This window comes from Salmo trutta, chromosome 22 (genome assembly GCF_901001165.1).
Source record: "Salmo trutta chromosome 22, fSalTru1.1, whole genome shotgun sequence".
NCBI classification, from domain to species: domain Eukaryota; kingdom Metazoa; phylum Chordata; class Actinopteri; order Salmoniformes; family Salmonidae; genus Salmo; species Salmo trutta.
This window is the reverse complement of record NC_042978.1, coordinates 33,303,894-33,322,110: the sequence shown is the minus strand read 5'-3', so window position 1 is coordinate 33,322,110 and position 18,217 is coordinate 33,303,894. Positions and strand designations below refer to the sequence as shown.

Genomic DNA, 18,217 nt, shown 5'->3' with positions numbered 1-18,217 from the left:
TTGAGCCCTGATGCCTGCATATAGACCTGATCCCTACATAGCAGCCAGATCCCTGCATAGCAGCCTGATCCCTGCATAGAGGCCTGATCCCTGCATAGCAGCCTGATCCCTGCATAGCAGCCTGATCCCTGCACAGAGGCCTGATCCCTGCATAGAGGCCTGATCCCTGCATAGCGGCCTGATCCCTGCATAGCGGCCTGATCCCTGCATAGCTGCCTGATCCCTGCATAGAAGCCAGATTCCTGCATAGCAGCCTGATCCCTGCATTGAGCCCTGATGCCTGCATATAGACCTGATCCCTACATAGCAGCCAGATCCCTGCATAGCAGCCTGATCCCTGCATAGAGGCCTGATCCCTGCACAGAGGCCTGATCCCTGCATAGCAGCCTGATCCCTGCACAGAGGCCTGATCCCTGCATAGCAGCCTGATCCCTGCATAGCAGCCTGATCCCTGCATAGAGGCCTGATCCCTGCATAGCAGCCTGATCCCTGCATAGAGGCCTGATCCCTGCATAGCAGCCTGATCCCTGCATAGAGGCCTGATCCCTGCATAGCAGCCTGATCCCTGCATAGAGGCCTGATCCCTGCATAGCAGCCTGATCCCTGCATAAAGGCCTGATCCCTGCATAGAGGCCTGATCACTGCATAGCAGCCTGATCCCTGCATAGAGGCCTGATCCCTGCATAGCAGCCTGATCCCTGCACAGAGGCCTGATCCCTGCATAGAGGCCTGATCCCTGCATAGAGGCCTGATCCCTGCATAGAGGCCTGATCCCTGCATAGCGGCCTGATCCCTGCATAGAGGCCTGATCCCTGCATAGAGGCCTGATCCCTGCATAGAGGCCTGATCCCTGCATAGAGGCCTGATCCCTGCATAGAGGCCTGATCCCTGCATAGCAGCCTGATCCCTGCATAGAGGCCTGATCCCTGCATAGAGGCCTGATCCCTGCATAGAGGCCTGATCCCTGCATAGAGGCCTGATCCCTGCATAACTTGGAGCAGCAGTGATGTTCTTCTCGATAAGGCCATTATTTGTTCTCTCCCTCGTCTTGACCCAGAGCCCACAGCTACATCCTCCTCCCTGTAGGTGAGCTACTTGGCTTTCTTGAGTCAACAGTGTCCTCTACCAGGAGCTCCCCATTCTTCATGGTCATCCAACTATGATCTGACCAACTATGAACAAAGACATGGATGTCAGTGGATGAAATAAACAGATAAAAAACTGAGGTCCATACCTTGCGTTTTCATTCCAAAAGGTGGGAAAAAGTTGCTGATCTTGGAGAATCGTCTAAAGTTTGGATCGAGGAACATGGGGGCTGGTTTAGCGAACCTGGAGATAAACGGAGAGAGCACAATTTATAAAAAGTGAGAGTGAGACTAGTTTTTAACCTTGATTTAACTAGGCAAGTGAGTTATTAAGAAAATAATATTCTTTACAATGACGATCTAACTGGCTTGTTCAGGGGCAGAACAAGAGATTTTTACCTTGTCAGCTCAGGGATACAATCTAGCAACCTTTTGGTTACTGACCCAATGCTCTAACCACTAGGCTACCTGCAGCTAGTGAAAATTAACAGGCCATAAGAGCAGCCAGACAGACAGGCACACACGGACAGACAGACAGACAGACAGACAGACAGACAGACACGGACAGACAGACACAGACAGACACCCAGCCCCCACGTGGAGGTAAGGCAGGAGATGCTCTGATTAATGTGAGGCAGCATGCTTTACAGGATTACAGGAGTTGAGTTTCATGTAATCCACTGGCTGTCTCCCTCTTTATCAGCACCCAGAGCAGAGAGGAGAGATGTCTGACGTACTGTTACAGTTGAACCATGAGAGGAAAAAAAGAATCATGACCTAAGGTGAGTGAACACTCAGGAACACTATAATAACTACAATGGGTTAAATAGTGGTCAATAGGGATATTCTGTTGTACGTCATTGTAAATAATAATTTGTTCTTAACTGACTTGCCTAGTTAAATAAATGCAAAAAAAATAAACATGATGCCTGATACTAACACACTAAGTTAGTATCAGGCATCTTTAGCATCATTTTTTAATTTTTTTTACATTTATTTAACTTGGCAAGTCAATTAAGAACAAATCCTTATTTACAATGACGGTCTACCAGGGAACCGTTGTTCAGGGGCAGAACGACAGTTTTTTTACCCTGTCAGCTCGGGGATTTGATCCAGCAACCTTTCGGTTATTGGCCCAACGCTCTAACCACTAGGCTACGTGCCGCCCCATCATCCCTACCATGGTTTAACTAACAGGCTATACCTCAGTCTCCTCTGTCTGTGAATGACTAGCCACATCATCTTGAGAGAGCACTCCAAGGTCTAATCATACTATAACTGTAAACACAAACAGTGATTCCATTCTACAATGAAATCAGACACTTTTGACATTGAGCAGTTTGACCCTTCATTGCAGGTACTATGTTGATCGTGATGCAGGTACTATGTTGATCGTGATGCAGGTACTATGTTGATCGTGATGCAGGTAGTTGACCGTAATGCAGGTACTATGTTGACTGTGATGCAGGTAGTTGACCGTAATGCAGGTACTATGTTGATCGTGATGCAGGTACTATGTTGATCGTGATGCAGGTAGTTGACCGTAATGCAGGTACTATGTTGACTGTAATGCAGGTAGTTGACCGTAATGCAGGTACTATGTTGATCGTGAGGCAGGTAGTTGATCGTGAGGCAGGTACTATGTTGATCGTGAGGCAGGTAGTTGACCGTGATGCAGGTACTGTGTTGACTGTGTTGCAGGTAGTTGACCGTAATGCAGGTACTGTGTTGACCATGATGCAGGTAGTTGACCATAATGCAGGTACTGTTGACTGTGATGCAGGTAGTTGACCATAATGCAGGTACTGTGTTGACTGTGATGCAGGTAGTTGACCATAATGCAGGTACTGTGTTGACCATGATGCAGGTAGTTGACCATAATGCAGGTACTGTGTTGACTGTGATGCAGGTAGTTGACCATAATGCAGGTAGTTGACCATAATGCAGGTACTGTGTTGACTGTGATGCAGGTAGTTGACCATAATGCAGGTACTGTGTTGACTGTGATGCAGGTAGTTGACCATAATGCAGGTACTGTCTTGACCGTAATGCAGGTGGTTGAACGTGATGCAGGTAGTTGACCGTGATGCAGGTACTGTGTTGACCGTGAGGCAGGTAGTTGACCATAATGCAGGTACTGTGTTGACCGTGAGGCAGGTAGTTGACCATAATGCAAGTACTGTGTTGACCGTGAGGCAGGTAGTTGACCATAATGCAGGTACTGTGTTGACCGTGATGCAGGTAGTTGACCGTAATGCAGGTAGTTGACTGTGATGCAGGTAGTTGACCGTAATGCAGTAACTGTGTTGACCGTAATGCAGGTACTGTGTTAACCGTAATGCAGGTGGTTGACCGTAATGCAGGTAGTTGACCGTAATGCGGGTACTGTGTTAACCGTAATGCAGGTGGTTGACCGTGATGCAGGTACTGTGTTAACCGTAATGCAGGTGGTTGACCGTAAGGCAGGTAGTTGACCATAATGCAGGTACTGTGTTAACCGTAATGCAGGTGGTTGACCGTGATGCAGGTACTGTGTTGACCGTGATGCGGGTACTGTGTTAACAGTGATGCAGGTGGTTGACCGTAATGCAGGTAGTTGACCGTAATGCAGGTACTGTGTTAACCGTAATGCAGGTAGTTGACCGTAATGCAGGTACTGTGTTAACCGTAATGCAGGTGGTTGACCGTAATGCAGGTAGTTGACCGTAATGCAGGTAGTTGACCGTAATGCAGGTAGTTGACTGTGATGCAGGTAGTTGACCGTAATGCAGTAACTGTGTTGACCGTAATGCAGGTACTGTGTTAACCGTAATGCAGGTGGTTGACCGTAATGCAGGTAGTTGACCGTAATGCGGGTACTGTGTTAACCGTAATGCAGGTGGTTGACCGTGATGCAGGTACTGTGTTAACCGTAATGCAGGTGGTTGACCGTAATGCAGGTAGTTGACCGTAATGCAGGTAGTGTGTTAACCGTAATGCAGGTAGTTGAACGTGATGCAGGTACTGTGTTGACCGTGATGCGGGTACTGTGTTAACAGTGATGCAGGTGATTGACCGTGATGTAGGTGGTTGACCGTGTTGTAGGTGTGAGATACACATAAGGGCCAAGACCACTGTGTAGAAGTGTCCTGCCACCTGGATCAACCATAGACTGGCACCAGTTTAAAGACATACTGATGCCAACTGATATGTCAGACTCCTAATGAGGGTATTTTTTGTTTTTACAGACAGTAAGGTAATCCGTTTACCACATGAGTCATAATAACTACTGCACCACTCTGAGACTACATACCATTCCACTTGATTCTCCCTTTAGAGAAATGCATGCCGTTTCACCCAGTACATCTGAAGTCCGATAGAGTTTCAGGGGGCATGTTCAACATTGCATGTAAAATGAAAATTACATAGTTAGGCTAACTCATTTTTTGTTAGTTTAGTGTTTCAACAAACATTTAGTATGTTCTGGTCTATTTAGTGCTCACATCTGTCTCCACTTTGAGACATCAAGCCTCAGACTGGGCCTCTGACTGACTGGGAACCTGGGTCCTCTTCATTTGGGCACACAGTGGCAAACATTTTACAACGCTGTGCAACAGATAATGAAAATTAGCCTTCCTTAAGTCCAGATAGTCCATCCTTGTTTTCTTACGTAAGGTGCCTAATGAACATGACCCTGGTTGTTGTGTCACCACGAGTTTCAGACTGACATTTTCCATAAGGCCTCATCCTCACATCCTTAGAATGAAAAGGACGTACTTTAAGGTATATATGAGATAACACTATCGCAGGAGAGAAAGACCCCACCAAGAAAAAAGCATGCTGGTCAGAGGGACCAATTAGCCCAGGACAAGCTCTACAGAACTCTGGCTCTAGACATTGTACTCAGATCAAATCATGTCTGTCTCCCTGCCAGAGCTACTTGTGTATGTGTGTGTGTGTGTGTGTGTGTGTGTGTGTGTGTGTGTGTGTGTGTGTGTGTGTGTGTGTGTGTGTGTGTGTGTGTGTGTGAACCCGCTCAGAGGTTCTGACAAGGCCAACACTCTTGATTATATGGCTATTTGCATGTTGCTCTGAGGCATCATGCTAAGACTTTCAGAACACTAAAGGAAAACGAAACCGGTCACATGGGACCTTTTCTCCAAATCAATCAAGAAACGCAGAATGAAGAATTAGCCAAAACAAATCATGAGTAATTAACGTTAACTCAAGCAGCCATGATTTGCTCCACTGACAAAGGTTAGTCTTCATTCCATTTATATAATAGATTCAGCTTTTGAGTTTTGACAAAGACAACTTGAAGATAATGTTGTTTCTGGTCTACCAGACTAGTAAATATTCTGAATACAGTAATATCACAATTTAAGTTCCCTCTCAACAAAACAAAAAAACACCTGTAGATGGTGGAAGAAACCTCACCCAGAAATGAGATGATGGAGAAACCTCAAACCTCACCCAGAACAGAGAAAGTGTTTCTTTAACCCAGACAACCCCTTCAGTCTTGGCAGCTGCTGTTTTTTTGTTCATGTGTAATATCACATAATGAACAGCAAAGTAGCTGTGATCTGGTGGGAGATAACAAACGGCTAATCAGAGAATGCTGGAATGTCTGCAGCTCAACAATTAAGCAATGCTTTGCTGTGCAGGGCAGGCCTTATGAATGAGAGCCCATTTCCTTTGGAGCCCTCAGTCGCATACCGACAATCCTCCTCTCACCTGCTGCTAATTTGTCTCTTAGAGAGAAGAAGAAAGAAGAAAGAAGAAGCAGAAAGAAGGAGAAGAAGAAAGGAGAAGAATCAAATCAAACTTTATTTGTCACATGCGCCGAATACAAGTGTAGACCTTACCGTGAAATGCGTACTTACAGGCCCTTAACCAACAGCGCAGTTCAAGAAAGAGTTAAGAAAATATTTACCAAATAAACTAAAGTAAGAAATTATAAAAAAGTAACACAACAAAATATCAATAATGAGGCTATATTTGTGGGGGTACAGGTTAGTCAAGGTAATTTATACATGTAGGTAGGGGTGAAGTGACTATGTAAATACTCCGGTGGCCATTTGATGAATTGTTCAGCAATCTTATGGCTTGGGGATAGAAGCTGTTAAGGAGCCTTTTGGTCCAAAACTTGGTGCTGCGATACCGTTGAAGAAGAAGAAGGAGGAAGAAAGAGGAAGAAGAAAGAAGAAGAAGAAGAAGAAAGGAGAAGGAGGAAGAAGAAAGAGGAAAGAAGAAGAAGGATAAGAAGAAGAACGAAGGAGAACGAAAAAGAAGGAAAGAGAAAGAAGAACAAGAAGAAAAAGAAGGAAGAAGAAAAAGAAGAAGGAAAAGAAGAAGAAAGCGTAGAATATCGGTCAGTTTAAGGTCTTTCTCTCTCTCAAATCTCTCTCTCTGTGTATTGTGGGAGTTGCGTGTCTAAGGGTGCTAAACGAGACCAGATAAGTGGATGGGGCCCATCACTCTCACGCACTGGGACGACCGCACAGCACAACAGACCAACAAAAAAATACCAACTCCCGTCGGACTGCCTGATGCATCCTGGGGCTCTTACTTAAAATAGTGAAAAAGAAAGAGAGAGACATAGAGATGGGGGTGGTTAGAGAGAGAGCGAGAGAGAGAGAGACATAGAGATGGGGGTGGTTAGAGAGAGAGAGAGAAAGAGAGAGACATAGAGATGGGGGTGGTTAGAGAGAGAGCGAGAAAGAGAGAGACATAGAGATGGGGGTGGTTAGAGAGAGAGCGAGAAAGAGAGAGACATAGAGATGGGGGTGGTTAGAGAGAGAGAGAGAAAGAGAGAGACATAGAGATGGGGGTGGTTAGAGAGAGAGAGAGAAAGAGAGAGACATAGAGATGGGGGGTTAGAGAGAGAGCGAGAAAGAGAGAGACATAGAGATGGGGGTGGTTAGAGAGAGAGAGAGAAGAGGAGACATAGAGATGGGGGTGGGTTAGAGAGAGAGGGAGAAAGAGAGAGACATAGAGATGGGGGTGGTTAGAGAGAGAGCGAGAGAGAGAGAGACATAGAGATGGGGGTGGTTAGAGAGAGCGAGAAAGAGAGAGACATAGAGATGGGGGTGGTTAGAGAGAGAGAGGGAGAGAGAGAGAGAGAGAGAGAGAGAGAGAGAGAGAGAGAGACAGAGAGATGGGGTGGTTAGAGAGAGAGAGGGAGAGAGAGAGAGAGAGAGGAGATAGAGAGAGAGAGAGAGAGAGAGAAGAGAGAGAGAGAGAGAGAGAGAAGAGAGAGAGAGAGAGAGAGACAGAGAGATGGGGGTGGTTAGAGAGAGAGGAGAGAGAGAGAGAGAGAGAGAGAGAGAAAGACAGAGAGATGGGGGTGGTTAGAGAGAGAGAGAGAAAGACAGAGAGATGGGGTGGTTAGAGAGAGAGAGAGAAAGACAGAGAGATGGGGGTGGTTAGAGAGAGAGAGAGAAAGACAGAGAGATGGGGGTGGTTAGAGAGAGAGAGAGACAGAGAGATGGGGGTGGTTAGAGAGAGAGAGAGAAAGACAGAGAGATGGGGGTGGTTAGAGAGAGAGTGAGAAAGACAGAGAGATGGGGTGGTTAGAGAGAGAGTGAGAGAGAGAGAGGCCCTAAGAAAACACCATACACAGGTGAAGGTATTTTCATGGTGTGGAGCCTTATCTAGTGCTAAATAATTGAGAAAGGGAAATGGGATCTTCCATCTTTCACGCCACTCTGAACTCAGAACTCAGCTCAGGGAGATTTCCACATGACAGGACTAGTGTCCATGAGTAAAGTAGAAAAGTAAAGTACATTGTGTAAGAAGGAGAAATGCCAGGATAGACAAGAGCACAAATGGGAACTGGATCGGGATTGCTCAGTGACCATAGTCTTCTCTTGTCATTAAAAATTCAGGGTCAACATTCACTACAGATCATGATCGTTAATTGCAGGCTTCGACAAGACATTTGTGTATGTATCATTCATAGTGAATTACACTAGCCTTTTAATAATAACCAATATTAAAACTACCAAATAAAGTTCACATTAGTGGTAACTTCATGAAACATCTGACATCTTTAATATATAATGTGTAAAATAGAACTGTCTGACATTTGTAATGGATGACCAGGAAGAACATGTGTTTCCACAGTGCTGTGGATGGAAGGAAATCATTGACCTTTCACCAGGCAGAGGGTATATCTCAATTTGTCTTTCCTTGATTCCTCGTGCCCTGTCTCCTCGCCTCCTCAAAACACATTTGAAGAGAACATCCAAGGCCCCTCCCCTTCAGATCTTCTCCACCAATATTTTTTGATAAGGCTGCAAATAGAGAGGACACAAGTAATCAAGGAAAGATTGAGAAAGATCCAAAGAGGCAGAAGTCACAGGAAGGTCAACATCTTCACTGAGGGTTCCCTGACCCTTGACCCCTAAACTGTCAAATGGGAGGACCATCTGAGTCATTCTAACCAATCGTCTGGGGTCAGGTCACCTATGAATCTCCATGGCTGTCTCTCTCTAGCCGGGGCGAGCCGGACAATGGGCCAGTGGTCTGCCAGCAGACAAAGCAGCAGTTCTATGCTTCCTATGTTTTTTTTCTGGATGGAGGAAGCGACTCATGCTCACAATGTGAGAGGGGCTTTCTGTAGGATCTGAGATGGAGCCGACGATAATCTGTGGGTTTATTGTGAAGATGTCGAGACTCAATGAAGTTGCATATACAATACAGTAGGGCACTGAGGATTAGAAAGTACAACTGAATCGAGTCATGAGAGGGAAAGCTGTGGTCAGAGAGTGAAAGAAAACCGTGAATGAGGCCGTTGTCAAAGTAGCGCCATCATCATCTCAACTAAGCTTGAAGTAACACACTACTAAAACAGGGAGAGAAAATGATCATGGGGTGCTGAATCATAACGATGTATCATAAACCAAATTATATAATATCATAAATGTATCATAAACCAAATTACACTATATAATATCATAAATGTATCATAAACTAAATAACACTATATAATATCATAAATGTATCATAAAACAAATTATAAACTGGGTGGTTCGAGCCCTGAATGCTGATTGGCTGAAAGCCGTGGCATATCAGTGCATGACAAAACACATATTTTTACTGCTCCAATTATATAATTAAGCAATAAAACCCCCTGGGGTTTGTGGTATATGGCGTTGCGTTGTGCATAAGAACAGCCCTTATCCATGCTATATTGGCCATATACCACACCCCCTCGGGTCTTATTGCTTAATTATATTTCATCATATCAGAAATGTAAAAAGCTTTGGCTCACATTGGATAGATGGTGGTCATCTTGGCAGCTGCGTAGCCAGGTTTACAGACTCCCTCGCTGAGATTACCATACTTGTACATCAGCTCCAAAGGTCTGTGGTACAAAGAGGAGAGATCAGAGACAAAGAAGAGGTCACGCAAAGAGGAGAGGTCAGCGACAGAGAAGAGATCACGCAAGGAGGAGAGGTCAGAGACAGAGAAGAGGTCACGCAAAGAGGAGAGGTCAGAGACAGAGAAGAGGTCACGCAAGGAGGAGAGGTCAGAGACAGAGAACAGGTCACGCAAGGAGGAGAGGTCAGAGACAGAGAAGAGGTCACGCAAGGAGGAGAGGTCAGAGACAGAGAACAGGTCACGCAAGGAGGAGAGGTCAGAGACAGAGAAGAGGTCGCGCAAAGAGGAGAGGTCAGAGACAGAGAAGAGGTCACGCAAAGAGGAGAGGTCAGAGACAGAGAAGAGGTCACGCAAGGAGAAGAGGTCAGAGACAGAGAACAGGTCACGCAAGGAGGAGAGGTCAGAGACAGAGAAGAGGTCGCGCAAAGAGGAGAGGTCAGAGACAGAGAAAAGGTCACGCGAAGAGAAGAGATGGTGTGTGAGCATGAACAGAAGCTTTCTAAAAGCCTAAAAAGCTGCACAAGCCTTAGAAAATAACCAGGAACATTCTGCATAACTGGAACTGTTAAGAACAAACAACTAGATCATTGAACCTTTGAATCCAAAAAATACATTTTGATGGATATTTGATGGCACTGTACTGTAAACAAATATCTTAACATGTCTTTAATCTGTCATTGTTGTGTACAACTAACTGTAGGTCTAATGCACAACGGGTAGTTTTGGTATGCAATGTGGAAACACTTCAAATCATTCATATTGACCTGTCACGAAGGTATTATAACAGTTCATCCATCTTGCTAATGTGATAGTGTATATGATACTCATAATGTACAATACTCTATCATAATATATCATACTGTATCATAATGTACAATACTCCATCATAATATATCATTCTCTATCAAAATATATCATACTCTATCATAATGTACAATACTCCATCATAATATAACATACTCTATCATAATATAACATACTCTATCATAATATATCATACTCTATCATAATATATCATACTCTATCATAATGTACAATACTCCATCATAATATAACATACTCTATCATAATATAACATACTCTATCATAATATATCATACTCTATCATAATGTACAATACTCCATCATAATATATCATACTCTATCATAATATATCATACTCTATCATAATATATCATACTCTATCATAATGTACAATACTCTATCCTAATATATCATACTCTATCATAGTATATCATACTCTATCATAATATAACATACTCCATCATAATATGTCATACTATATCATAATATAACATACTCTATCATAATATATCATACTCTATCATAATATATCATACTCTATCATAATGTACAATACTCTCCCATAATATATCATATTCTATCATAATATAACATACTCTATCATAATGTACAATACTCTATCATACTATATATCATACTCTATCATAATGTACAATACTATATGATAATATATCTGTCACAGATTTCTTTGTCGCTAGACGATATAGCGAAATCATCGTCGGAGAATGTGGACCAATACACAGAGGAGTTAGTGCTCATCATCTTAATTTATTAAACGAATGTGAACACGGAGGATAAACAAGAAAACGAAATAAGACTAGTGACAGTTTTACAGGCATAAATAACGCAGTGCAAAATACAACTACCCACCAAACACAAAGACAAACACACCCTATTATATAGGACTCCCAATCAAAGGCAACTCAACACACCTGCCTTCAATTGGGAGTCCAACCCCAATTAACTATACATAGAAAAACAAACCTAGAACCTATACCAACAACTAACACCCCACTACACCACACACAAAACCCCAAAATACAAAACAAATATACCTCTGCCACGTCCTGACCAAATTATAATACAAATAATACCTAAATATTGGTCAGGATGTCACAATATCATACTCTATCATAATGTACAATACTATCATAATATATCATACTCTATCATAATATAACATATTCTATCATAATATATCATACTCTATCATAATATAACATACTCTATCATAATATAACATACTCTATCATAATATATCATACTCTATCATAATATATCATACTCTATCATAATATATCATACTCTATCATAATATCATACTCTGAAAGAAAACAGTACAAGATACAATTTCTACTGTGGAGGTTGGGTTAACAAGATCAGAACTCCTATAAGTTTAATTTCATTTAATAAAAGCCAACAAATAAAAGGATCAAATAAAAGATTAGGACTTGCAGAGATGGTCTCCCTACTGAGCTTAGGGCTCAAGCATAAGAGCATGATACCCCCACCCTAAAAAAGTTGAGTCAGATACAACTTTATCTTGATTATTGTCCAGTCATATGGTCAAGTGCAGCAAAGAAGGACCTAGTTAATTAAGCTGCAGCTGGCCCAGAACAGAGCGGCACATCTTGCTCTTCATTGTAATCAGAGGGCTAATATAAATACTATGCATGCCAGTCTCTCTTGGCTAAGAGTTGAGGAGAGACTGACTGCATCACTTCTTGTTTTTATAAGAAACATTAATGTGTTGGAAATTATAAAATTGTTTGTATAGTCAACTTACACACAGCACTGACACACACACTTACCCCACCAGACATGCCACCAGGGGTCTTTTCACAGTCCCCAGGTACATAACAAATTCAAGGAAACATACAGTATTATACAGAGCCATGATTGCATGTAACTCCCTTCCATCTCATATAGCTCAAGTAAACAGCAAACCTGGTTTCAAAAAACAAGTAAAGCAACACCTCACGGCCCAACGCCTCTCCACCATGTGACCTACTTGTTGTGTGTATGTACTGACATGTATGTGGAACTGATAGATGCACACACACATACTGCATGTTAAGGTTTTAAATGGATGTCAGTTGTAAAGTATTTTGTCTGTAATTCTTTTCTGTTATGTTTCGGACCCCAGTAAGACTAGCTGTTGCCATTGGTGTCGATCCTAATAAAATCAACAACAAAAAAATCTAAAATCCTAAAATCTAAACCCTAAAACCGTTTTGACTGAAACAGCTGCAGTGAATTAATGTAAAAATATAAAGAGCTAATTTTTGAAAACTCAGAAGTAACAAGTCTTTCACCATAAAGGGAGGGAAGCTTTGTTTATTTTACGTAGGCTCTCACCTCTCTCCGTTGAGTCAGTGAAACACAAATAAAACCTTTCAACAGACTACGTATCTACGTATCTATCCACGGGCCAGTGTGTGTGGGGGAGAGACAACCTGTTGATTGTGGAATGTATACTGGTGGAAAGAATCCCTCACATATCACCATATCTGCATCCAAAATGGCACCCTATTCCCTATATAGTGCACTACTTTTGAATAGAGCCCTACAAGCCCTGGTCAACAGTAGTGCACCACATACGGTGCCATTTGGGACGTATCCCAGGAGTTGCAGTATCCCTACGTTTCCAGCAAGCTAAAGATAACCCCAAGAGGCCCCTAAAATGATTCAGACTTAGAGATGACTAAAATGGTTTCTAGTCGAGGTGGGGCTGGTCGTTGGTGAGGGCACCAGTTGTTGACAGATCGTTCGTTAAGAAAACGGAAAACAGTTCACCTCACAGGGAAAGGTTACATTCCAAATGGCAGCCTATTCCCTTTATAGTGCACTACTTTTGACCGAAGCCGTATGAGCCCTAGTCAACAGTAGTGGTATAAAGGGAATAGGGTGCCATTTGGGAAGCAGCCAGAAGGCCTGGTTCACATTTTTAGTACCACACACATTGGTATTAATTACTGCTCTGAACAGCCGCTTTTAACCTCCTCATTAATAACCTGATGAGCCTATGGCTTAGTCAAATAAACAGAGAGGCTATTGGACGAGCAGCCAGAGGAACTTGATCAGGAAAGGTAGGGCCCAGCACCATAGCATTGTAATACTGTAAAATATTACACCTTTGAGTATAAACACTTTTAGTATTCAAGGGTTTTTCTTTTTTTTACTATTTTTTACAATGCAGAATAATAGTGAAGATATCCAAACTATGAAATAACATATGGAATCATGTAGTAACCAAAAAAGTGCTAAACAAATCAAAATATATTTTATATTTGAGATTCTTCAAAGTAGCCACCATTTGCCTTGATGACAGCTTTGCACACTCACACTCCCTACTGCCTCTGATCTAGCAGACTCACTAAACACAAATACTGCATTTGTACATGATGTCTGAGTGTTCGTAAACATACATTTAAAAAATAACATTGTGCCATTTGGTTTGCTTAATATAAGACATTTTATGTATAGCATTTACTTTTAGTTTGTACTTTTATTCAAGTATGACAATTGAGTACTTTTCCCACCACTGTACTTAAGTACATTTAAAACCAGTTACCTTTAGATTTTTACTCAAGTAGTTAAGTGAAAAAAAGACAAAATATCAAGAGTTTTTGCAAATCCAATCAGTTTTGCCCAGTGAGATGGTCTTAAGAGTTTGACGACTGTTGAGGTTACCCAAAACATACATGAAGGTCATGTAGCCAAAACACAAAGCAATGTGAAGGGGTAAAGCACAATACTGGATAAGATAATGTATTAAGGGACTACTTACAGATTACCACCCAGCTTCAGCAAGAATCCCTGTTTGTCATACACTAGATTGGTAGAGAGAAAGAGAGAGATTAAGTATATCGTTGATAATGAAAGAACAAGGAACAAAATGAAACACTGCAAAACAATTGAATACAAACTAAAACAAAATTAGTTTAGTAATCAGTGGTTACTCTGATATTCATTTGTGCGGCAGTTATGGATCATCTATAGACGAGTACCAAGATCTGTAGGTACCATAAAGCTTAAAATAACAACTACAATCTGTAAAGTGGAAGACAATAAGACAACATTTAATTTTGTGGAACTTTCTGTTGCAGCCTGGGTCGTAGGACACGCCATAGACCATGAGGCAGTAGTTATTCCTACTTACAACGTGGACACATTGTCATCTTCATGAAAACATGTCTGTCTGTCTGCAATCATTATATCATATCAGAGGTCACAGTAGCTGTCCTTTAATCTGGCAATGACTGTTTCCTCTTTGCCCTTTAGATACAGGCCTGCTACATGACTTCATGAGAGTGGAATAGTAAAACAATGGTGGATGGAGCAGGACAGCACGCAGGGCATCATATTTGCTCTTCTCAATGGTCTGGCTGGCAGACGTAGCAGGGCTAGCCAAAATGTGTCTCGATAAATTACTTTATGTCATTTAGTTTAACTGATTTACTGATGTCAGGATAACCTAACCTCAAACAAAGCTTCCTCCATTCACAATACCAGGTTTAAAACAATTATTGTTTTGAACCCAACATTTCCTGTAAAACAGAAGTAAACAGAGGGATTGTTCAAGCTTGTATTTGAAAAACAGCAGAGCACAACAAAAAACAACACAAAGAGGGACAGATCTTTAACATTTGCCGGGCAGAGTTAAATGAAATTGAGACCAGATCTATGGCCTCTCATTATTACTCCAGTTACTATCCAGCTCTTTCATGGTGCTGCTATCTGCCTGCTAAAGCAGAGAACTCAGTAGGCACCGCTGCTTAAATGGAAATTAAGCATAAAGAAAAAGAGAAGACAGCCAGTCGGCGGACTTCAAGAACACGGAAGATAAAGCTGTAAGTTGATATCTGGCTGTGGGAGACTAGACCACAGTGTGTTTATGTGTGCGGGGGAGGGGGGTGTCCTCTGGTGAGGTCCATGGAGGGCTGATGGGATTGGGAAGTTTCTGTGAAGTGTGGTGGGTTGGTTGGGGAGCAAATGAGGAGGTGCTTGATATTATTGCTGGGCTGAGAGAGGTTTGTTTGAGCAGTAGTTCCCTGACAGGAAAGCAGCAAGCCTCATCTAGTCAGCTCTAGATTCTGGGTTCTAGATTCTGGGTTCTAGATTCTGGGTTCTGGAAGTCAGAAGAGCCCATGGGTCCTGCTCTTACAAAGACATCATATATCCTCACTGCAAGGTAGATTTTTGTCAACTATAGGGGTTTTGTACGTCACATTTTTATTTCCTCTGGCAAGGTCATTTATAAGGTTGAATGATCCACATTGTAATTTTACATTATGAAATTAAAAAGAAGACTGATTCTCAAAGGACAGTGAATAATTCACAGATTAAAAGTGAAGTTTTGTAAGATATGCTGTATTTCAGTAGGTGGACATGCTGTAGAAGCTTGAATGATAGGTCACAGTGTTGGGAGGTGATGTATTTCAATAAATGAAACGTATAGATTGAATAGTACAGTGACCAATATTATCATCTGATAAGACAGGTATACTATTTACAGCAGTTGTCATCAATTCTAGATGAAGGTGTTTGTTCACGAAGTCTAAAAACACCTGAAAGTGAGTACCATGAAAAAGCCAGGCTGTTTTAAAATGCAGATGAGTTCCTAAGATCTACAAAACCTCCCAACATGGATTCCTGCTTTATTAACCTGAATCTATACTCCCTGAGTGAAATAATCGTCCCACGAAGAAAAAACTATCCAGGTCTGTCTATAAAACACAAGACTTAAGTTACGCCTTAAGGTTGTAAGTATTCAGTTAGATCACACTGGACAAGCGTCTGTCCAAGGGAATACCAAATCAAATCAAATCCATTTTTATTCGTCACATACACAATTTACAGCAGGTACAAAAAGGTGCAGCAAAAAGCTTGTGTGCTCCCTCAACATTACAGTACCATAGAATTGGTCCGCCCATCACAGAACATTGACTTGAATGGGAATGTCTGTTCCAGTAATTCTATGGGGAATACTGTGCGAAAACAGGTGGTTGATTGAGTGGTGTTAGTCATAGGGTTTGATATAAGCTACAAGCCATATTAACCACTGCCCTCATCATTTCCACTTACACTACCAACACCCTCTCTCACAAGACCACATCCATCTCCTGTTCTGTTGCTACTAGGCAGCTAGGCTAGGCGGCTAGGCGGCTAGGCGGCTAGGCTAGGCTAGGCGGCTAGGCTAGGCGGCTAGGCTAGGCGGCTAGGCTAGGCAGCTAGGCTAGGCAGCTAGGCTAGGCAGCTAGGCTCTACCACCACCAACATCATCATTCACTGCCGGCCTAACTGGGTTAAAACTCCAACTGGGTAAAGTGTTGCTAGTAAGTAGGACCACATTGCAAATCATGAGATAAAGCAACAACCCTGAATAAAAATAAACTTGTTTCAGCTGTGAAAGGCTTAGATCAACACGACACTGAGTGTTTGTTGTTCAGACTAGGAGAAACAGATGACACAATGATTAAAAGGAGAAGTAATTCTATCAAGTTTACACAGTTGAAAGGCTTGGTTTGAGGGTTTGGTTTGCACATCATTGGACATTCAGGAGTCCAAACAAGTGAATAATACACATTCCTCCTAATCCAAACCACTTTTCTTACTATGGCAATGCCACCACCTCATTAACAGAAAACATACCACAGTAGATCATAGTTTTCATAACAAAAGAACCATACCATAGTTAGACTACAGTTTTCATAACAAATGTAAAATCTTCTTGTTTTAAAGATGTTGGTTCTGGCTACATGGCCGTATGTACGGGTAAACAAAACATCTCCCAAGATAGGCTAGAACAGAGACCTAGCCGTCTAACTTTCTGAGTCACGATCAAAATCATTCTAATCAATTCAACTTAATTTCAATTTAAGGGACTTTATTGGCATGGGAAACTTTTGTTTACATTGCGTGAAATAGATAATAAACAAAAGTGAAATAAACAATAGAAAATGTACAGTAAACATTATACTCACAAAAGTTCCAAAAGAATAAAGACATTTCAAATGTCATATTATGTCTATATACAGTGCTGTAATGATGTGCAAATAGTACAAAAAGGAAAATAAATATAGGTTGTATTTACAATGGTGTTTGCTCTTCACTGGTTGCCCTTTTCTTGTGGCAACAGGTCACAAATCTTGCTGCTGTGATGGCACACTGTGGTATTTCACCCAACAAATATGGGAGTTTATCAAAATGGGATTTGTTTTCAAATTCTTTGTGGGTCTGTGTAATCTGAGGGGAATATGTGTCTCTATTATGGTCATACATTTGGCAGGAGGATAGGAAGTGCAGCTCAATTTCCACCTCATTTTGTGGGCAGTGTGCACATAGCCTGTCTTCTCTTGGGAGCCATGTCTGCCTTTGGCGGCCTTTCTCAATAGCAAGGCTATGCTCACTGAGTATGTACATACTCCAAGATTTCCTTAATTTTGGGTCAGTCAGTGGTCAGGTATTATGCCACTGTGTACTCTCGGTTTAGCATTCCAGTTTGCTCAGTTTTTTTGTACATTCTTTCCAATGTGTCAAGTTATTATATTTTTGTTTTCTCATGATTTGTTTGGGTCTAATTGTGTTGCTGTCCTGGGGCTCTGTGGGGTCTGTTTGTGTTTGTGAAGAGCCCCAGGACCAGCTTGCTTAGGGGGCTCTTCTCCAGGTTCATCTCTCTGTAGGTGATGGCTTTGTTATGGAAGGTTTGGGAATCGCTTCCTTTTAGGTAGTTGTAGAATTTACCCGCTCTTTTATGGATTTTGATAATTAGCGGGTATCAGCCTAATTCTGCTCTGCATGCATTATTTGGTGTTTTGCAGAATTTGCAGAATTCTGCATGCTGTAATGTCTGCGTCCAACTCACACTCCCAAACACTTAGATCCCTTGAACACAGCCCACTTTCCAGCTCACTCTCCAGATTCCAATCACCGGAATTCGAATCACCTGTTCACACACCTGC

At 42.0% G+C, this 18,217-nt stretch overlaps 1 protein-coding gene and 1 long non-coding RNA gene across 3 annotated transcripts in view; both read right to left on the bottom strand.

Annotated features, from left to right (window-relative positions):
* LOC115158607 (CMP-N-acetylneuraminate-beta-1,4-galactoside alpha-2,3-sialyltransferase) overlaps positions 1–18,217 on the bottom strand; it is a 77,347-nt gene that overhangs the window by 40,075 nt on the left and 19,055 nt on the right. For both annotated transcript variants that reach the window (XM_029707770.1, XM_029707769.1), the window contains exons 3-5: positions 14,044–14,086; positions 9,340–9,432; positions 1,235–1,329 (exon numbers count right to left, since the gene is read on the bottom strand). In XM_029707770.1, coding sequence (XP_029563630.1) covers positions 1,235–1,329; positions 9,340–9,432; positions 14,044–14,086 — 231 coding nt within the window. The remainder of the gene's footprint in view (positions 1–1,234; positions 1,330–9,339; positions 9,433–14,043; positions 14,087–18,217) is intronic.
* LOC115158609 (uncharacterized) lies at positions 4,297–5,883 on the bottom strand. Its single transcript, XR_003868698.1, has 2 exons — positions 4,568–5,883; positions 4,297–4,430 (listed from the first exon to the last, which is right to left on the bottom strand). It is a non-coding gene; the product is annotated as an uncharacterized LOC115158609 (long non-coding RNA).